Below are 22,948 nucleotides of genomic sequence, written 5' to 3' on the forward strand. Positions count from 1 at the left end.
AGACATTATTTTTTTTAAAAAGCCAGAGGCATAACAATACCTGACTTCAAAACTTACTACAAACATATTGTTATGGTTTAGATATCAAGTATCATGTCCATGGTTTGGAATATAAAGACTCATGTGTTGAAGGCTGTTCACCAGGACTGCAATGTTTGGAGGTGGGGATTTGGGGAGTAATTTATCACTGTGACCAAAATATCTGACAAGAACAACTTAGAGAACGAAAAGTTTATTTAGGCTCAGAGTTTCAACAGTTCACAGCAGACCATAGTAAAAGGGAATGGGGGTGGGGGGGGAAGCTTTTCACCTCATGGTGGCCAAGAAGCAAAGAAGAAAGAGTTCAAGGGACTGCAGGGAAGATGAATCCTTCCAGGGCACACACCCAGTGCCCACTTTCTCCAGTCATACCCCACATGCTTGCAGTTACCACCCAGTTAGTCCATTCAAACTGGGTGGACTGATTAGGTTATAACTTTCATAATCTAATCACTTTACTTCCTATATTAATACAGAAGCTTTTGGGGGACACTGCATATACAAACCATAACATTTCACTTCTGGCCCCCCAAAGCATCTGTCCACCTCCAAGAGTCCCTTTAGTCTCAACAGCTCCAGCATTGCCTAAAGTTCAATCCAAAGTCTCCTTTCAGACTTAAAACTCTCGGTTGTAAGCCTCTGTAAAAACCGAATCAATTACATATATCTAATATACATTGGCACAAATTAACATTCCCATTTCAAAGGGAGGAAGAGGGGCATAGAAAGAAGGGATATGACCAGAGCAAGACCAAAACCCAGCTAGGCAAAAAGTCATCCTAGAGTTGCACATTAGCCTCTGTAGCACATGGCAGTGAGATGCGATTTCCAAGGGGCTTAGGAAGCCCTGCTCCTTTGGCCTTGCCAGTTGCAGCTGTTATGGCTGCTCATCATGCCTCTCTCCAGAGCCAGCAGCTTTCCTTAGCAGGTTACCTGCATTACTGGCATTTCTTAATCTTGGGGATCTCTAATGCAGTTTTATACTCAATTTTCTGGTGAAACTGCAAGTTTTCAAAATCCTTCTGCTCTGCCTTCTGCTCCTGATTCTGACAGTAAACTTGGCTAAAAGTTTCTACCAATATCTATGCCACTGCATGAATGCTGTGCTGCTTCAAAATTTCTTCTGCCAATAAGTCTATCACCTTTAAATTTTGCCTCACACCAAGTCTCAGGGAATGGGGGAAATGTAGACAAGTTGCCAGCATGTAATGTGAATGGCCTCTAGTTCAATTCCAAACAGAATCCCCATTTACCTCTGAAACCTCATGAGCACAGTCTTTATTGTCCATGCTCCTATCTATACTCTGGTTTTCTAAGCTCCCACCAGAATTGCGCATTATGCTTCATATACAGCATTCTAAGAGTTCTCTTGCCTGCATCTCCAAACTTTTCCAAACTCTTTCTGCAAACCCATTCCAAAGGCTTCTGAACCACAGGGTCAAGTTAGTAACAGCAACGGCCCTACTTCTTGGTACCAATTTCTGTTATTCAAGTTCTCATTGCTTTGACAAAAAATATCTTACCAGAATGACTTAGAAGAGAAAGCCTATAGTTTCAGAGGTTCAGTCCACGGTTGACCAACTCTATCACTTTGGACCTGAGGTACGGGAGAACATCATAGTGGTAGAACAGATAGGTCACTGAGGACATGCCCTGGGAGAGTTCAGCTTTCCTGTGACCCCTTCCCTTTCTTTCTCTGCTACCCAGCCACTATGAGTTGAGACGCTCTCCTCTGCCACCACCTTCTGTCATGTTATGCTGACTTACCTTGGCCCAAAGCCATAGAGGTGGCTGATCATGGACTGAGAACTCTGAAACCCTGAGCCCAAAATAAACTTTCCCTCTTGAAGTTGATCTTGTTGGGTATTTTGGTCACAATACACGAGGGCTATGACCTCCTCATGGATAAACTGGTTGATAGTAGAATGGACTACTGTGAGGCAGTGGACACTGTAGGCAGGAGGGTCATGTTGACACTTGAAGTAGGTCACTGCAGACATGATCTGGAAGGATTTTTCCCTTTCTGCGCTCACTTTCTCTCTCTCGGCTTCCTGAATGCCCCGAGCTGAACAGCTTTCTTTCATCACACCCTTCCAACATGATGTGCTGCATCACATCTGGCCCAACACAAAGGAATCAGCTGAACCATGGACTGAGAATGGAAACTAAGCCAAAAGAAATCTTTCCTCCAAGTTGTTTATATCAGGTATTTTGGTCACAGAAATAAAAAATGACTAATAGATTTAGTATCCAAAATAGCACAGAAGTGGCATAAAAATAGACAAAAAACCCAATGGAATAGAATTGAGAACATGGAAATTAATATGTTTATGCTGCCAACTGATTTCTAACAAGAACATATAGTGAAGAAAAGACAGTTTCTTCAATACAAGGTGCTTTCAAAATTGAATATACATATACAGAAAGACGAAACTGGATTTCTTCCTTTTATCATACACAAAAATCAATTCAAAATGAATCAAAGATCTAAATGGTAAACCTGAAACTAGGGAATTACTGCAGGAAAACATTGGGGGAAATGCTTCAAGACTTTGCTGTAGGCAGGATTTTGTTTTTGTGGAACTCAAAAGACATAGGCAACAAAAGTTAAAAAAAAAAAAAAAAAAAAACAAATGAGATGACATCAAACCCCAAAACTTCTCCAAAGGAAATAACCAGTTTGAATAGACAACCTACAGAACAAGGAGAAATCTGTTCCAACTATTCATCAATCAAGGGATTGCTATCCAAAATATATAAGAAACTAAAACAAAACAAAACAAAAATCCAATTGAAAATGGGCTAATGATCTGAATGGACTCTTCTCAAAGGAAGACAGAAAATGGCCAAGTATATGAAAAATGCCCAGGAGTTTAGCCATCAGGAAATAGAAATCAAAACCAAAATAAGCTGTGGTCTTACACCTTAATGAGAATGGCTACCTTAAAAAAAATGCTGGGTGGAGAGTTTTGAAGATGGCGGCGAGGGGAGTGCATTACCCCCGTGTGCTGCTTCACTGTGTGGGAGTGTGACAAGTCAGGACGGCTGAAGGATATCTTGTTGGGAATTTCCAGCAATAGTGGGGTGCGCCGGAACCTGGAGGAAGGATTTCCATCGCATGAGGATCGGCTACGGGGACTCAAACGCGAGAGGTTTGTCGCACGGAGGGTAAAACTGCTTATTCAGCAAATCGCCCCGCGGCTAGAGTCTGCAAGGCGCGCTGGGATAGAGACGCAGGGTTATAGCGCTGCAGTTTCTGCCAGACGCGCAAGCACCGCACTCAGGGCTGAATTCTGGGTTCGAGACGGGGAAGGAAGCGGTCCATCTCGGTTCTCCACACCGGTCAGACCACAGAGGAGGCCAGCAGCCACCATGTTGGTAAACTGACGTCACCACACCTGTTTTTGACTGACCGCAGCTCATTCAGCCATAGAACAGGTAATTTCAGGCTGCAATTCGCCTGCGGCTTGCAGACAGATTGCTAGGGTTCAGCGCCTGGGGGCTTCTTAAAATCTGATCTTATCGGAGTGAACACGGAGCGCGGGGCGGCCGAGTCCCGGCTCCCGGAGCCGTCCCGGAACCGCCCTGGCTCCGGGCTGCGGAGCCTGCGGAGGCTGCTTCTTGGACCCTGCTAATATCAGAGCAAACACGAAACACCAAGAGGCCGAGTTCCAGCTCCCGGAACTGAGCCCGCGGGGACTGCTTCTTGGAGCTTACACTTGTAGGAGCTTACACCGAGCACAGAGCGGCCGAGTTCCGGCTCCCGGAACCGTCCCGGAACCGCCCTGGCTCAGGGCTGCGGAGCCCGCGGAGGCTGCTTCTTGGACCCTGCTACTATCAGAGCATACACCAAACACTAGGCGGCCGAATTCCGGCTCCCGGAACTGAGCCCGCGGGGGCTGCTTCTTGGAGCCTACACTTATAGGAGCTTACACCGAGCACGGAGCGGCCGAGTTCCGGCTCCCGGAACTTCCCTGGACCGGGGCTGGGAGCCCGCGGAAACTGTGTCTCGGTCCGGGTCCTGCTGAGGGCAGGTCAGGACTCACCCATTGCTTGGGTTGCCTGGCAAGGGGAACGAAATGCTGCCATTCGCATAGGATACCAACATGGCAGAGATCTGATGTCAGCAGAAAGCGGTGGAGGAGAGATCTTCATCAATACCAGCGGTGACATAAGCAGTTGGTCTCCTGGTAAGGGGGGTGAGGCTCAGTCACCCGAGTCTCCTCAATTTGTCCTCGAGCCAGAGGGAAGGAGCCGGGCCGCCGCCAGCCCCCGGAGCAGGCCCAGCGGCTCGCCAGCGTGGTGACCGCGTGACCCCAATTGGAGAGGGGGCGGAGCGGAGCCGCCACCCACACCCGCCAGGTGGGCAGACCCACAACCCAGTAGTACATGGGCGTGGTAGGAGGGGCAGGGCAGAGCCGCCCTTCGCGCTTGCAAGGTAAACAGACCTGTGACAGCCTGGCGGGTCAGGCCCAGTGGCCTGCCAGTGTGGTACACACGTCACCCCAACTCGAGTAGGGGCAGAGCAGATCTTTATCCCACGCCCGGATCAGGCCCTGCCGGTGTGGTGGTCACGTGACCCCAATTGGAGTGGGGGTGGAGCGGAACCGCCACCCGTGCCCGCAGGGTGAGCAGACCAGTGATCAACCTGCAGATCAGGCCCAGGGGTCCGCAGGCGTGGTAGGAGGGGCAGGGCAGATCCGCCGCCCGCGCCTTCAAGGTAGGCAGACCTACAACAGACCTGCGGATCAGGCCCAGGAGCCTGCCGGCGGGGTACAAATACCACCCTAATTGGAGTAGTGACAGAGCAGAGTCGCCTCCCTTGCCAGGAACAGACCCAGCATCCTGCAGGCGGGGTAGTCACGACACCCCAATTGGAGTAGGGGCAAAGCAGAGCCTCCACTCGTGCCCGAAAGGTGGGCAGATCTGCGACCGACCAGCAGGACAGGCCCAGTGGCCTGCTGGTACGACAGACACGTCACCCCAATTGGAGTAGGGGCAGAACAGAGCCGCCACCAGCTCCCAGAACAGGCCCAGTGACCTGCCGGCGTGGTAGCCACGACACCCCAATTGGAATAAGGAGAGAGCAGAGCCGCCGCCCGCACCTGCAGGAAAGATACGCAAGCAGTATGAAAAGACAAGGAAAGAAAGGACCACAAGCAATGCAGGTCAACGCAACTTTAGAAGAGGTAACAGCTGCAGCAGATGGAATGTCAGATAAAGAATTCAGGATATACATGCTTCAGATGATCTGGAGTATCAAGGAAGACATTAAACAGCAAAATCAGACAATGAAAGATCACTTCGACAACGAATTACGCAAACAAATCCAGGAAGCAAAGGATCAACTATACAGGGAGATAGAGGTTATAAAAAACAAGCAATCAGAAATCCTAGAAATGCAGGAAGCAATAAACCAACTTAAAAACTCAATGGAGAATACTACCAACAGAGTAGAACACTTAGAAGATAGAACATCAGACAATGAAGACAAAGTATTTCAACTGGAAAAGAACATAGACAGCTCAGCAAGACTGTTAAGAAACCATGAGCAGAACATCCAAGAAATATGGGATAACATTAAGAGACCAAACTTAAGAGTCATTGGGATACAGGAAGGTACAGAGCTCCAAACCAAAGGAATGAGCAGTCTATTCCATGAAATAATACAAGAAAACTTCCCAGACTTGAAGAATGAGACAGAATCCCAAATCCTAGAAGCCTACAGGACGCCGAATGTGCAAAATCATAAGAGATCCACACCTAGACACATTATAATGAAGATGCCCAACATACAGAATAAGGAGAGAATTTTAAAAGCTACAAGAGAAAGGAAGCAGATTACATTTAGGGGCAAGCCAATCAGGATAACAGCTGATCTTTCAACACAGACTCTGAAAGCTAGAAGATCCTGGAATAACATATTTCAAACACTGAAAGATAATGGGTTCCAACCAAGAATTGTGTATCCAGCGAAATTAAGCTTCAGGATGGAGAATGAAATTAAAACCTTCCACGATAAACAAAAGTTTAAAGAATTCGCAGCTAGAAAACCATCTCTTCAAAACATCCTAGCCAAAGTATTACAGGAAGAGGAAATGGAAAATAACAATGAAAACCAACAGTGGGAGGTAGGACAGTAAAGGGGGGGGGAAACAATCAAAGAGGAAAACAAACAATGTTTAGTAACAGAAATAAACAAATATGGCTGGAAGAACAACCCATATCTCAATAATAACCCTAAATGTTAATGGCTTAAACTCACCAATTAAGAGACACAGGCTAGTAGAATGGATCACAAAACAAGACCCAACAATATGCTGCCTACAGGAGACGCATTTGATAGGAAAAGACATACATAGGCTGAAGGTGAAAGGTTGGGAAAAATCATATCACTCATATGGACTTCGGAAACAAGCAGGCGTGTCCATACTCATATCAAATAAAATAGATTTCAAGCCAAAGTTAATCAAAAGAGATAAAGAGGGACACTACATACTGCTTAAGGGAACCATACACCAACAAGACATAACAATCATAAATATTTATGCCCCAAACAATGGTGCAGCTATGTTCGTCAAACAAACTCTTCTCAAGTTCAAGAGTCTAATAGACCACCACACCATAATCATGGGAGACTTCAACACACCTCTCTCGCCACTGGACAGATCTTCCAAACAAAAGTTGAATAAGGAAACTATAGAACTCAATAACACTATTAATAACCTAGACCTAATTGACATATATAGAGTATACCACCCAACATCAAGCAGTTACACTTTTTTCTCAGCAGCACATGGATCCTTCTCAAAAATAGATCATATATTATGTCACAGGGCAACTCTTAGACAATATAAAGGAGTAGAGATATTACCATGCATCTTATCTGATCATAATGGAATGAAACTGAAAATCAACGATAAAAGAAGGAAGGAAAAAGCATACATCAATTGGAGAATGAACAATAGGTTACTGAATGATCAATGGGTTATAGAAGACATCAAGGAGGAAATTAAAAAATTCTTAGAGATAAATGAAAACACAGACACAACATATCGGAATCTATGGGACACATTAAAAGCAGTTCTAAGAGGAAAATTCATTGCTTGGAGTTCATTCCTTAAAAAAAGAAAAAACCAACAAATAAATGATCTCATACTTCATCTCAAAATCCTTGAAAAAGAAGAGCAAAACAACAGCAAAAGAAGTAGAAGGCAAGAAATAATTAAAATCAGAGCTGAAATTAATGAAATCGAAACAAAAGAAACAATTGAAAAAATTGACAAAACTAAAAGTTGGTTCTTTGAAAAAATAAACAAAATCGACAGACCCTTAGCGATGCTAGTGAAGAGAAGAAGAGAGAGAACTCAAATTACTAGCATACGGGATGAAAAAGGCAATATCACAACAGACACTTCAGAAATACAGAAGATAATCAAAAACTATTTTGAATCCTTATACTCCAATAAATTAGAAGATAGTGAAGGCATAGATAAATTTCTTAAGTCATATGATCTGCCCAGATTGAGTCAGGAGGATATAGAAAACCTAAACAGACCAATATCAATTGAGGAGATAGAAGAAACCATCAAAAGACTACCAACTAAGAAAAGCCCAGGTCCCGATGGGTATACAGCAGAATTTTACAAAACCTTTAAAGAAGAACTAATACCAATACTTTTCAAGCTACTTCAGGAAATAGAAAAGGAGGGAGAACTTCCAAATTCATTCTATGAGGCCAACATCACCCTGATACCTAAACCAGACAAAGACACTTCAAAGAAAGAAAACTACAGACCAATATCTCTAATGAACCTAGATGCAAAAATCCTCAATAAAATTCTGGCGAATCGGATACAAAAACATATAAAAAAAATTGTACACCATGATCAAGTAGGATTCATCCCTGGGATGCAAGGCTGGTTCAATATACGGAAATCAATAAATGTTATTCACCACATCAATAGACTTAAAAATAAGAACCATATGATCATCTCGATAGATGCGGAAAAAGCATTTGACAAAGTACAGCATCCCTTTATGTTCAAAACTCTAGAAAAACTAGGGATAACAGGAACATACCTCAATATTGTAAAAGCAATCTATGCTAAGCCTCAGGCTAGCATTATTCTGAATGGAGAAAAACTGAAGGCATTCCCTCTAAAATCTGGAACAAGACAGGGATGCCCTCTCTCTCCACTTCTCTTCAACATAGTTCTCGAAACACTGGCCAGAGCAATTAGACAGACGAAAGAAATTAAAGGCATAAAAATAGGAAAAGAAGAAATTAAATTATCACTATTTGCAGATGATATGATTCTATATCTAGCAGACCCAAAAGGCTCTACAAAGAAACTATTAGAGCTAATAAATGAATTCAGCAAAGTGGCAGGATTTAAAATCAACACGCATAAATCAAAGGCATTCCTGTATATCAGCGACAAATCCTCTGAAATGGAAATGAGGACAACCACTCCATTCACAATATCTTCAAAAAAAATAAAATACTTGGGAATCAACCTAACAAAAGAGGTGAAAGACTTATACAATGAAAACTACAGAACCCTAAAGAGAGAAATAGAAGAAGATCTTAGAAGATGGAAAAATATACCCTGTTCATGGATAGGCAGAACTAACATCATCAAAATGGCGATATTACCAAAAGTTCTCTATAGGTTTAATGCAATGCCAATCAAAATCCCAATGGCATTTCTTGTAGAAATAGAGAAAGCAATCATGAAATTCATATGGAAAAATAAAAGACCCAGAATAGCAAAAACAATGCTAAGCAAGAAGTGTGAATCAGGCGGTATAGCGATACCAGACTTCAAACTATACTACAGAGCAATAGTAACAAAAACAGCATGGTACTGGTACCAAAACAGGCGTGTGGACCAATGGTACAGAATAGAGGACACAGAAACCAATCCACAAAACTACAACTATCTTATATTTGATAAAGGGGCTAAAAGCATGCAATGGAGGAAGGATAGCATCTTCAACAAATGGTGCTGGGAAAACTGGAAATCCATATGCAACAAAATGAAACTGAATCCCTTTCTCTCGCCATGCACAAAAGTGAATTCAAAATGGATCAAGGAACTTGATATCAAATCAGAGACGCGCCGTCTGATAGAAGAAAAAGTTGGCTACGATCTACAGTCGGTGGGGTCGGGCTCCAAATTCCTCAATAGGACACCCATAGCACAAAAGTTAATAACTAGAATCAACAAATGGGACTTACTCAAACTAAGAAGTTTTTTCTCAGCAAAAGAAACAATAAGAGAGGTAAATAGGGAGCCTACATCCTGGGAACAAATCTTTACTCCTCACACTTCAGATAGAGCCCTAATATCCAGAGTATACAAAGAACTCAAAAAATTAGACAATAAGAGAACAAACAACCCAATCAACAAATGGGCCAAGGACCTGAACAGACACTTCACAGAGGAGGACATACAGTCAATCAACAAGTACATGAAAAAATGCTCAACATCTCTAGCTGTCAGAGAAATGCAAATCAAAACCACCCTAAGATACCATCTCACTCCAGTAAGATTGGCAGCCATTATGAAGTCAAACAACAACAAGTGCTGGCGAGGATGTGGGGAAAAGGGTACACTTGTACATTGCTGGTGGGACTGCAGATTGGTGCAGCCAATTTGGAAAGCAGTATGGAGAGTTCTTGGAAAGCTGGGAATGGAGCCACCATTTGACCCAGCTATTCCCCTTCTTGGTCTATTCCCTAAAGACCTAAAAAGAGCATGCTACAGGGACACTGCTACATCGATGTTCATAGCAGCACAGTTCACAATAGCAAGACTGTGGAACCAACCTAGATGCCCTTCAATAGACGAATGGATAAAAAAAATGTGGCATTTATACACAATGGAGTATTACTCTGCATTAAAAAATGACAAAATCATAGAATTTACAGGGAAATGGATGGCATTAGAGCAGATTATGCTAAGTGAAGCTAGCCAATCCCTAAAAAACAAATGCCAAATGTCTTCTTTGATATAAGGAAAGTAACTAAGAACAGAGTAGGGACGAAGAACAGGAGAAGAAGATTAACATTTAACAGGGATGAGAGGTGGGAGGGAAAGGGAGAGAGAAGGGAAATTGCACGGTAATGGAAGGAGACCCTCAGGGTTATACAGTGGAGGGGGTAGAGAGAGAGGAGGGGAGGGGAGGGGAGAGGTGGGGAGGGGGGAGGGTGGATGATGGGAAAGGCAGCGGAGCACAACAGACACTAGTATGGCAATTTGTAAATCAATGGATGTGTAACTGATGTGAATCTGCAATCTGTGTATGGGGTGAAGGTGGGAGTTCATAACCCACTAGAATCAAAGTGTGGAATATGATATGTCAAGAAATTTGTAATGTTTTGAACAACCCACAATAAAAAATTAAAAAAAAAAAAAAAAAAAAAAAAATGCTGAAGGTGAGGTGGAAAAGGGTAACTCTTAAATACTGTTGGTGGAAATGCAAAATTGGACAGCCATTAGGGAGAAGAGTGTGGAAATCCCTAAAACGCCTGAGGCGAGAACTACCATTGTCTTGCTATCACTCCATTGGGTACATGTCCACAGGAGACGAAATCATTATACAAAAGGATGCCTGAATTCCCCTGTTTCCTGCAGCACTCTTCACAATAGTACAATGTGAAATCATCCAGATGCCCATCAGTGGACAGGCAGATCAAGCAAATGGGATGAACATTCACAGTGGAACATGAGTCACAAGAAGTCGTACATTTACAGCAACACACATGGAACTGGAGGTCATTGTATTAAGTGAAATAAACCAGACATGGAAAGACATAGACCACATGTTTTCACTCATCTGTGGAAACTAAGAGGTCAACTTAGTAGGAAAAAGGAGAACAGCGGTTGATAGAGACTGGGGAGGACGGGAGGAAGAGGTGCAGGCGGCCCCAGCACACAGAGACCAGGAGGCAATTCTGGCTTCCTCAAGTACCTTAGGGTCACATGATCAAAACAATCTAGAGTGATTTCAAAATGACTAGAAAAGGGCCAAACTCCTGAAACACAGAAATGATTTGTGTTTGAAGAGATGCAAAGCTTAAGACCCTTATTTGGGTGCATGCACTGAGTTACCATAATGCACCCCACAGAGATACCTAAATGTGAGGTCTCAATAAAAAAAAAAATTGGATGACCAAAATAATTTTTTAAAATTAATGTGAGCCCCTCAGCCTTTCCCAGGAAGTACTTCTCATATCACCTGTGCATAGGACTCACCTGGGGATCTTTCTGTTTATTTTTGTTGAGATTTTTTTTTTTTTTTAAGTGCAGGTTTGACAGCAGCAGTTTTGGATGGAGCCTGCCCTGCACTTGTGCCAAGCCTCCAGGTCACAAGGAACAAGGTGTCAGAGGGAAGAACACTGTCTGGGCTGAAGCATAGGAAGACAGGCTGAGCAGTGTCATCTGAGGTCACTAAAGCAAGCTGCAGAAGGCTCTATGTCCAGGCTGCATGGCCAGTAGCTTCACTTACTTGGGCATGGCAGGGTGGGCTTGTCTCATCATAGCTATGATGGAAGTGTCCATTTTTAGAATTTAAACTCAAACTGTTCATCCTAACAAGTGGGAAGATGAAGGGGTTCTTTGGAGGGGGTGTGTGTTCTGTTATGCCACAGAAGTGCCCTCCTCCTTTCTGATAACTATCTGCTGCATCTGAATAAAGGATACCTGGCCTTTTTGCATAGATTACTTGTGAAAGAGTCCCTAAGTGTCCAGTTAGCAAACAGCTCTATTTCATTATTAAAAAAAAAAAACAGAATGCAGGGCCTCTGGTGGGCCCAGGATAGGATCTGCGATCTTACATACTCTTGCCTTTTCCACGATAAGAAGGTTCCCATGTTCCACAAATGTTTTCCCCAAACGAAAAGTAAACATCCTCCAGATTTCTCTGCTGTTTAACTCTCCTGACCAGCCTTTATGCTGAGATGCTAGTAATACATTTTGGAACACTCCCAGACTGCCTTTGGACTTACCTTTAAGACATTGCATTACATTTTCTCATAACTCAGATATGAGATTTCCACTCTCAAAAATGGACTGAACACTTCACAAATGCCAGGTTCTGTCTTTACAGCCTGCATGGTGAACTTGATCTGTAATTTCCATCAAAAGCATAAATGTGACACATTCAACACCTTCTACATCAGCTTCTGCATGGAGAGTCGAACTTACCTTCAAAATTATCAAGAATAACAAATAATCTCTGTTAAATGCAAATCATCCTCATGTGCTGTGGAATTTATTTTAAATGCATTAATTTTAATAAACAGAAGTATTTTTTAACATTAGAGAAATAGTGTAACTTGAAGGCAAAAGACTGATATTTCAAAATTAAATGCAAAAACTGATAAGACATTGGACACAAACACACACACACAAACACACACATACAGTAATGGATATATGTGTACTAGATAACAAATACAAACATGTGGTCCTTAAAGTTCACGTTTCATTGCTCAGCATTTTAAAATTGTAAACCTAAACTAATTTCAATTTAATACTTAGGTAATTTTGATGACTTATTTGAAAAACTTCAAGATTAACATTGCTTTAAATTAAAGATCATGAAAAACTTAAAAATTAACATTTACTTTGAATTAAAGATCACAAATTCATTAATTATATTCAGTATCGACTCATGATACTAGGAAAAAACCACAACTTCTACGCTTGAGTGTCAATTTATCTCTATTATTTCTGATTTTTCTACATATTTTCTATTAATGAATAAGCAATATTTTATGTAAATTTATATGAAATGCTCATCCCCATCTTTTTCTGGCCTATTATAGAAAATCATTGCACAAAATTATGATAATTGCAAATGGCAAATATTAACACATAAGCTCTAATTATTCCTTTTCAAAATTTTATACAAGAAGCCAGTTATAAAGTGCGTATTACTATGCCTGGAGTAACTGAGCTGTGTGTGTCTGACCACATGGGGGCAGCAGAGGTCCTTAAGACATTGCACCTTGTGCAGGTCTGAATGTTTGGACTTTCACAAAGTGCTTTGCAATTTTAGGGAAGAAGAAATGAAATAGTGATCCAGGTTTCAAGTGTCTGCTAGGAGATTCTGACGAGGGTGATAATGCGCGTGTCCCTCTAGAACCTCAGCTGCCTCACAGTTCTCTCCTCTTTTGTATAGAGAAACTGTGCACCTTTACATGCTTACCCTTTTACAACTGTCAAGTATGAAGGCAAATGAGAATTTTTATCCTGCATTTAACTATGTGAACTCAGGATTTGGCCCTTAGACTTCAGCATGTAAGAAAACGGGTTTTTATATTCCAATGATCTCAGGTGGACTTGATTTCTTTAGGGAGAACCCTCTCTGTGCAGAACCCGTGGCTGGCCTCACTGAGTCACCCCTTCCCCTTCAGAAGCTACGACAGCTCGACAGACCAGCAGACCACTGCAACCACTGCGCGGCTTTACCTGTGCCACTGGTCGACCACCGCCCTGGACGGAAGCCTCCAGATTATCTTGGGTGTGGGCTCCCCAGCAGCTGAGCAGTTCAGTAGCAGTTCATCCCCCAGGTTCACCTCTGTCCACCTTGGGGAGGCAACCTCTATTCTGGGGCTGGTCTCCTGCCCCTCCACTCTGAGGGTCACTACCCTCCTCTCTGAGCCAGTGGAGCTGGTGGCAATGCACTCGTAAGTGCCCCTGTCAGCAGGGGCGAGGTTGCTGATGTGCAGAGTCCCATTGGCACCTAAGAACCACTTGGCACTAGAGGCCTGCAGGGGTTTTACTTCAGTGCCGTCCGCGAGGACCCAGTGAACGAGGGGCTGAGGAGTCCCTTCTGCAGTGCAGGGCAGTTCCAAGCTCTCCCCCCGACGCCCCACGAGGACTTGCCTCTTCTGCTCTAGAATGACCGGGGGAGCTGCGATGACTTGTACCCTAACCAGCCGTGAATCCTGGCCAGCGGGGTTGCTGGCCACACACTTGTAAAAGCCGCGGTCGTAAATGCTCAGCTTGCGGATGACCAGCGCTCCGTCGGCGGTCACCAGGGCCTGTCTATTTCCTGTGGATGACTCGGAGACCACTGACTGGTTTGCAAGAATCCAGGAGACCGTAGGACTGGGCCTACCCTCTGCTCTGCATGTCAGCTCCACGGTGCTTCCAGAATAGACCGTGATCTCTTCAGTGCGTCTCTCCAGGATCCTGGGGGGATAGGAAACCACGGACAAGGTGACGAGAAGGTGGTCCGTGCCAAATGGGTTGGACGCTGAGCAAAGGTACTGTCCACGGTCCTGAATGCTGACCCTCTGGATAGACAGTGTGCCATTGGGGTGTACCTGGAACCTGCTATTCTGTTTCCTCTTTGACAATTCAAGTCCTGATAAGAAGAAAGAAATTCAAAGTTCAGATTGGAAATATAGAACTATCTTTTTGTTAAGCTACTGAGAATAAATACATTTTAAATTAAAACTCTAGGTCTTTGATTACTAATTATTCCTTGATTTTAAAAAAATTCATGTATTTTAAAAGCCAGATAGTTGAACACAATGACCAGTCATTTTCAAATTGTGTTTTTGAGGGAGCTCTGCTTTCAAATAATTTAAAAAATGATTCTTAATTATTTTAAAACCTTCTAATGAATGACGCAAAGGTCAAATGAGGATTTCATGGTTTCTGTGTTTTAAAGAAATGTTAACTGAAATACAACACAGTCTTTCCCCTGTTTCATGATTAAAGGTGACCAAGCACAGAGGGACAGTTCTCAATACCTGATGAGACTCTGGTCCAGTGGACAGTGGGCGGGGGGTTCCCAACGGCTGTGCAGGGGAGAAAGGCATCCGAATGCGCAGGAACCGTGAAGCTGGCAGCGTTTCCTCCAACTATTCTGGGCTTTTCAAACGTACTCCTCAACAAAGAGTCCGAGGGAAGGAGCTGGAAAGTTGTGATTTTTTGATTAGCTGTCTTATCCGTCTTCTGTCCATCCCAGATTGAAGTCTGAGAGGTGGCCTCTGGTAAGCTCAGAGTGGGCAACTCACTTGGGACTGGATTTTTACCTTTGCCTGCAATTTCTGGGTATGACTTGGGCCCAAACTGGTTTTCTGGCCAGGACAAGGGAGTCCATTTGGAATCTTGCGACTTAATTGTTATTGGTCTTGGTCTCGGGGTGAGAGTAGGGCGTCCCCAGCTGGGGTAGGTAAAGTGGGCCGCGCCAGTCACAAGTTTGGCATCTGGCTGCTGGGGAGGTGCTGTGACCCCTGCTGCTAATTGTTGTAGGTCAGCATCATGCCTCGAGGACTTGTTCAAGGTGACCACTGTGTCCGTTCTCATCTTGAAGACGGGAGTTGCCAATCTGTAAATAACTGCAGTTTGCGTGGGGGGCAGGGAGGTAGGAATCGGTACTAGAGGACCATGGCTGCTCAGGAATGGTGGCCTGGTCGAGGGTTCAACGCTGGTTTTCCTGGCTGTGGTACTTTGGGGCGACTTGCTGGACACCGACATTTCGGAAGCAATTGTGCTCCTCGGAGTCTGGGTGGTCTCTTGGGGTGGCCCTTCAGGTACACCTGTCAGGGGAAGGGTTCTTGAGTGAAGACCAGTTGTGCTTGAAATCCCACCTGTGTCTTCCAGTGGTGGGGGAGTGAAAGCAGAGACGCCAGGCTCAAGGGAAATTTCAGCTATGGCTGGAACAGGTGTCACGGCAGCGGAGAGAGGCAGGCCAGCACTCTGGCCTGGAGAGGTGCTCGGGTCATTCCTGTTCCTCTGAGACTCCTGTTCTCCTGGATATTCTGGGGACCTGGGTCCTGTTGCTTGGGTATTATAGATAATGACAGATGTGGGAGCAGCGGGGGCACCTGTCAGAGTGGCTGTTTGCACTGGTTGGAAGCCAAGTGTGCTCGATTCTCTGGGGGTGGGAGTGGGAAGCAGGGAGTGGGAGGATGGGAAGGGCAGCTCCCTCCCTATGGGGCGGTGTCCAGATCTGGGGTTTTCGCTGGTGTTGTGGTGGGTGGCAGCCAGTGTTACGGGTGGAATTTGCATTACCCTTGCCGAGAACGTCGCAGGAGGGAAGGGGGGAATGTGATTTGTGGGTAGAGTAGGAGATATTCTAGGAAGCATCGTAGCTTTGCTTTTCTGTAAACCAAACGTACGCAGATTCTTTAATATCCCTTTTTGTTTATAGTTATTTACAAAGATCTGATGCCAGGGGATTTTCCTTATTGAGAATCTTGTAGTGGTCAGAGCCGTGGGCACTGGTGGCTTGGTGACGGGACCTGGAAGAGGTGGTGTAATCCCCGACTGTCCTCTGGCTTCGCTGGTGGTGGATACACTCAGGGAACTATTATCTGCTAGGAGAGGTTGATTCAGAGGTATGGAGGTGAGGGCAGGAGTCGTGGCTGCAGTGGGGGCCCCGTGGCTACTTTCAGCACTGACATATTTTATTGTGGGTGATGTTTTATCAATATCCACCTCTGGTTTGTTCTCAGATAATGAAGGATTCTGGGCTAGAGTTGTGGACAGATCTGCTGTGACTCTGGCGACATCAACGTTGGGGTGGGTGCTGGGGGGAGGACCTAGAGAAGACGTCACTGTTATAGCAGAGGCCAGTGCCTCTGTGGGAGGACAGGATAGGCACCTCACAGGGAGCTCTGAGGCTGAAGGTGTGGTAGTGCTTTCCTCAGCAGAGCCCCGGACTGCAGGCCCCACCATACCATATCCATGCCGTCGGAGAACTGGAGTCCTGTATGGGCTAATAATTCGCCCTCTGCCCCAAATTTTCCTGCGCCGCCCAAAGCGTCTGGGGAGTGGGGTGCCAGCAGTGCTACTTCTAGGAATCTGAAATGAAGGATCAGCAGTAACGTGTGGCTCTGAAGGGAGCCTAGAGGTGCTAAGTCCTTGCAGAGTGTAAGAATAGAAGTGATTGCTCCTGGGTTCACTGGCTCCCGTCACCGGTGTCTGGTGGCCGGTTGTGGTATTTACTGACTCTAAGACCACATCAGCTCTGTTATTGCTATTAAGCATTTTGATGAGGGCATCTCTGGTCACAGTCCTCTGTGTTGTTGGAGGAGCCCTTTGAAAATGCTCGTACCTCCCCGTCTGCTCAGAGTCCTGAAATTCAGTCGTTCTGGGCATCGGTGGAGAGAGAGGGGCTGGATTTTGGGTGGCTGCACCATGCATTAGGCTTGATCTACTTGGATCTAGGTCCTTGGGTGTGGCTGTGGTTTTAGAAGTGGTAGACTGCTTGAAACCTGTAGGGTTTTCAGGCTGCACAGGTGGACTCGCCATGGGGGAGGCTTCTGTGTCAGAGGCTCTGTTGGCCACAAGGCTCGGGGCCATTGCTCCAGGGCCAGCAGCCTCCACCCTTGCCACAGCACTGGGAGCTGCTGTGGGGCCTGCAGACTCCTCTTCTGGGGGGAGCACACCCGAAGAGCCCTCTTCCTCGCCAGGTGAGCTCAGGAGCCGGGAGCCTGGCATGGGTGGCCCTGCCGTGGTGCTTTCCCGTTTTTCTGGCACAGTATTCTTTTTAGCTCTCTCCAAAAGCGCTGCCCAGTGTCGTGGATCAATCCTCCGTGCAGAGGGGGGGAAGTGCCTCCTATGCTCCCTCAGGCCTCGGTGTGCTGACCCTCCCCGCAGCAGTGGGGTGAACCCCCCTCTGTCATTCTTACTTGCTCTGGAGACTGGTCTCCTAGCCTGAGTCCCCGAGGGAGCAGACGGAGGGAGCCCACCAATCGCAGACTCCCGAGGGTGAGTGCTGGGACTAGGCTCTCCGAGTCCAGATCCATCTGCGTCCCTCTCCTGCTCTGATGGCCTTTGACCTTTCATTTTGACTGAAACTTGATAAAGCAGAAAGTCCACCCCCGATGGGTTGGCTGCTACACAGCAATACTGACCTTGCTCTTCTGGGGTGACCTGTGGGATTCTCAATGTGCCGTTGTTAAGAATTTGCTTTCCTCCTGAGGACTGATGGAGGACAGAGCTTCCTGGAAGGACCCAGCTAACAGAGGCGTCTGGGGTCCCTGTAGCATGGCATGGGAGATCGAGCGTGTCACCAGCAAAAACCGTGTGATGAACCCCCTGTTCAGGAAGAGGCTCCATGCGGGGCTCTACCATGGTGATCCTGTAGCTGAGGACGTCTGCATCACCGTAATTGGTACTTACGCAGTGGTACATGCCTGAGTCAGAACCATCGGCCATCTGGAGTTCCAGCTTTCCACCTTTGTCTATCAGGATTCGTCCATCCTCACTAACATAGGGGGCCCTCACTTTGCTCCCATCCGCTAGAAGCCACTCCAAGTGTGGGCTGGGTTCCCCTTGGCCTGGGCAGTCCAGAGCAATGGTGCCACCAACCAGGACAGTGTGCTCCAGCTTGGTGTCGTTATTCCTTGAAATCATAGTCCACTTGTGTGTCCCTGGCTCCCCCGCTGTGGCTGGTAAAGTGACTTGAGCCTCACTTGCATACTGGATCTGTAATGTCCCCAGGGTGGTCGCAGTTCTGTTCAGCTGCAAAGAGATCCGATTCTGCATCAACCACGAGGGATCCGCTCTGAGGTCGGCCTCCACGTTAGTAAAGATGTCTTCGGGCTTAGGTGCCACCTGTCTGTATTTGTAGCGCAGCTGCGGTGTTTCAGGGGGCAAGCGGTTCCTTTCCAGTGTCAGAGGGGCATCACTGTACAAAGCCAGAATGTGCCACACGGGCTGAATGTCACTGGGATCCACGTCGCACACCAGGAATGTTGAAAGTGACATATTAAGGAAGATGTGGTTGTTTTCTTCAGTGAACGCCATGGACCGTGTCCTCGAGGGCTTCTGAACGCTGCAGGCCACGTTAGCTTTGTTTCCAAACTGGTCTGTCATATTCAGAGTTAGGGAACCGAGGGGTGCCAGGAAGTCTCGGGGAGAGATGGAGGCAGAACCATCGTCTTCTGGAACAATCGGTCTCTTTGATTGCAGGGACGGGTTGATGGTTGGCTTCACACACAGGAAAGTGGCAGCTGGGACCAGAGCAAAGGGCCTGCCCTTAATACTCTGGGGGTTCATGCAAGCGGGACACAGCTGCAGACCAGAGGGACCTCTGTCTTTTTTGCATTTTATTACATCTAGGAAAAATCACAATTGAATTACTATCTATCAGTTGTGACCTCTTTATAATTTCACACATGAACATTTTGAAGAAATATTTTTGCTACAATTTGAAATTTGAATTATTAAATAGGTTTATATGGTTTCTGCCTTTGAAATGATTTCTAAAAAAGATGTCATCTCTGTCTCTGCTGTGACATCCTACGCACAGGCCTGAGGGTTTCATCCATCTTATTCACTGAGGTATTTCCCAGTCCTAGAAAGTGCCTGATATATATTTGGTACTCATTAAATATTAGTTGGGATGAATCATTTTTCTATATAGGAAAACAAAATGGTATGCTCATCTTCATTTTTTATTAGTAGTAGCTCCCTGTTTTAGTGTTCAAGATAGTCACAGAACACCTTTGTCCCAGAAGGATGACCTGTTCCATAAGCAATCATTTGTAAGACTCTGAATATCATTAAAAAAAATTTTTTCCCTATTATCCAAAGAATATTGACCAAAATATAAGATGTCGTGTCCTGGTGCTACTTTATAGAAACAGGAAAGGAGAGAGACAGACGATGCTCAAGGTAAAGAGCAGGAGGCGACGGTCCAGGGTGTGAGACAGGAGGTCAGGAAGACTCGGGTCCTGAGCTGGGGGGTGCCCCGCTGCCTGAGGCAGAGGCTCCGGAGGAGGAGCGGGCTTAATGCGAGGGGAGAGCACTGTGCCCAAGCAGTGGGGTGGCTCACTGAAGGTCTCATGGCACCAGGCAGCCTTCCACATCATAGAGCGTTGCCCACCTCCACACCCGAGGTCAGACCTCACATTCCCTGGTATTTTAAATACTGCTCTGGTGAGCCTGTTTAAGATGGCCAGCCACTGGAATATTCCAGAAGAGCAGCTCTTTTCCTCATACAAGATGCAGGCTGGGATTTCTACGCAGGAGCTCCCACATCATGCACTGGGCACAGCACTTAGATCTGAGAAGTCCAGTGCTTCCTAAGACAGGCAAATCTGTCATCAAATCACTGTTACGCAGGTACAAGTTTCCTCTCAAAGTCCCAAGAACGTCACTCTCTATGCATTTGTGTCTGGGACATCAAGACCATAAGTACCTAGTGGGTGGGTGGCAAGTTCACCATCAACATGGCTGTCATTGATAGGTGCTTTAGCAAGGATTACTGAGAACCTACTGTATTCCATGCATGTTGCAAGGGCTAAGCCTAGACAACAGACACTGATAACACCACAGGCCCTAATACCAGCAAATAAGATGATATGTCATCCTCTTAAGAATGGAAGTGCGGGTGGAACGATCCTTCTGATGTGGATGCGGTGGGTGCTGGAGCACCCTGACTTCCCAGAGGAGCGAGTGCTGACCAGACTTGCTGGCTGGGAGCACCAACAGAAACAAAGGGACGGGCAGGAGAAGCATCAGGGACCATGACACAGCTGTGGTTTGTCCAAATGTAGTTCAGGGTCATTAGGGCAACAAGTGTCTGTGTGTCTGGGGTGAGAAAGGGGCTGAGGGCTGGGAACTGAGCATTGGCAAGGACCACAGAGGGAGGACTTGGCACATGGGCCAGGAGGCACTCTCCAGCCAGAGGTCAGCATGGTTCTTAGAGGGCCAGATGGAAAGAAGGTGGGCTTCATGGACCGTCCTCCTCTGACACAGCCTCTTGACTGCACCATTGCAGCACAAGTACAGGTGGAAACCAGGTGTCAAGACTGTCATCCCCAAGTTATGACTGGGGCTTTACTTTCTCTTCAGCTAACTGACCTAGGACTCTTATACTGATCAGACACCTCCAAGTTGGGTCCCCTATCTAATTAGGAAATAAACCACTGTGCAGATACCTGGCTTCTCCTGCATCCAGTCAGACAACCACCTCAGATGGCAGTCACAGACCCACGGGTTCCCGTGCAGATAGAGGCTCTCTAGGGCAGGCATGTAGGAGAGCATCTCCTGAGGGAGGGAGGGCAGGAAGTTGTCAGACAAGTACAGGTACTTGAGGAAGGATGTCTTAAACATCTGGAGGAAACGCAGAGACACAAAGGTATCTGGATGGAGCTTAGTGAGCTGGTTCCCTTCCAACTGCAGCAGGCGGAGAGAACTGAGCCCATAGAAAGCCTCGGGGTTTATGAACTCAATGTTGTTGTGGTCCATGTGCAGCCGGGTCAGGCTCCTGAGGCCATGAAAAGTATCTTTCTCAAGTTTTCGAACTTTGTTATAGCTCATTTTTAAGACCTGTAATCAAAAAAGATAAACATATTTATTTTGTTAAAAGAATTTTCACAAAAGGGGAAAAGCATATGTTGTAAGTAGTCCAATGCCATATGCATACCTGGTTAGGAATCCAATTCAAACAAATTAGTTGCCAATTAAATAAGGAAATATCAGAAAAATTAGGACATACATAAGGAATCATTGCTAAATTGAAAGACATAATAATGATATGATGATTATTTTTTGAAAGATTCCTTGAGATATAGATCGAAGTACTTACAAAAGAAACATGAGTCTGTTTAAGAATAGCTCTGAGGGGGGAAAAAAAAAAGAACAGCTCAATGGAATGTAGTATGTAGGGCTCAGGTGAGATGGAATCCATCACGTGTTGGTAACTATTGAGGCCGGGTGATGCTTCACAGGAGTTCCACGCACCCTTCCCTCTACTTCTGTATATGGTTGGAAATTTCAATAATAAAAAAATGATTTTTAAAAAGTAAATTTAAGATTTTTTGAAAATAAGAATATAAATTGAGTTTCTTTTTTTTTTTTTTGGTACCAGGGATTTCAGCTAGTGAACTTAACTACTGAGCCACATCCTGAGCCCTTTTTAATATTATTTTGAGACAGAGTCTCATTAAGTTGCTTAGAGCCTGCTCAGTTGCTGAGGCTAGTTCTTGATCTTGTGATCCTGCCTTGGCCTACAGAGCCACTGGGATTACAGGCGTGTGCCACCATGCCCAGCAATTTTTTTTTTTTTACATTTTAAATAGCTTTGAGATATTATTAGCATCACAGATGCTAATAAATAAAATGCTAAAATTCACCTTTTTATTTTTTACTTACTTTTTTGGTGGGTGGGATTACTGGGGATTTAACCCAGGGGTGCTTTACCATTGAGCTACATCACCCAGCCCTTTTTCTGTTTTATTTTGATAGTGAGAATGTAAGCAACTTAATGAGACCCTAAGTTCCTGAGACTGGCCTTGAACTTGAGATCCTCCTGCTGAAGGCTCCTAAGTTACCAGGATTACAACCACTATGCCTGGCAGAGAATTCATCTTTTAAAAGTGTACAATTGGTTGGATTTTAGTACATTCATGGATTTGTACAACCATCTTCACTCTCAAATTTTAGAAAATTTTTTTATCCTCCCCAAGTAAAACACCAATTTGTATTAACAATTATTCCCCCACCCCCAGCCTAAGCAGCTGCTAGTCTACTTTCTGTTTCCATGGATTTGCTGATTCTAGACAGTTTACATAAATGGAATCACACAACACGTGGTCTCTCCCATGTGTCTGGCTTCTTCCACTCACAAACTGCCCAAGACCCATCCCTGTCCTACCTGCAACAGCCTCTCTTTCCTTTTTATTACTGACTAGTATTCCATTGTATGCATGTACCACATTTTGTTTCTCCACTCATCAACGGAGGGAGTCTGGGGTATTTTCTACTTTTTATTATTTTGAATAATATGGCTTTAATTGATTTTGAGTTGAAATTAAAACAATTTTTTTATTTTTATTTTTTTATTGTTGGTTGTTCAAAATATTACATAGTTCTTGATATATCATATTTCACACTTTGACTCAAGTGGGTTATGAACTCCCATT

At 45.1% G+C, this 22,948-nt stretch overlaps 1 protein-coding gene across 1 annotated transcript in view; it reads right to left on the reverse strand.

The window, feature by feature from the left end:
* Nucleotides 1-22,948, reverse strand: part of Igsf10 (immunoglobulin superfamily member 10) — a 36,445-nt gene that overhangs the window by 8,859 nt on the left and 4,638 nt on the right. The window contains exons 4-6 of the mRNA XM_046431220.2: nucleotides 20,963-21,353; nucleotides 14,816-19,135; nucleotides 13,524-14,424 (exon numbers count right to left, since the gene is read on the reverse strand). Of these exons, the coding sequence (XP_046287176.1) occupies nucleotides 13,524-14,424; nucleotides 14,816-19,135; nucleotides 20,963-21,353 (5,612 nt within the window). The remainder of the gene's footprint in view (nucleotides 1-13,523; nucleotides 14,425-14,815; nucleotides 19,136-20,962; nucleotides 21,354-22,948) is intronic.

Source organism: Marmota monax, unplaced genomic scaffold (assembly GCF_021218885.2).
Source record: "Marmota monax isolate L192 unplaced genomic scaffold, Marmota_monax_Labrador192_F-V1.1 WCK01_AAM20220418_F8-fsc00022, whole genome shotgun sequence".
Classification (NCBI taxonomy): domain Eukaryota; kingdom Metazoa; phylum Chordata; class Mammalia; order Rodentia; family Sciuridae; genus Marmota; species Marmota monax.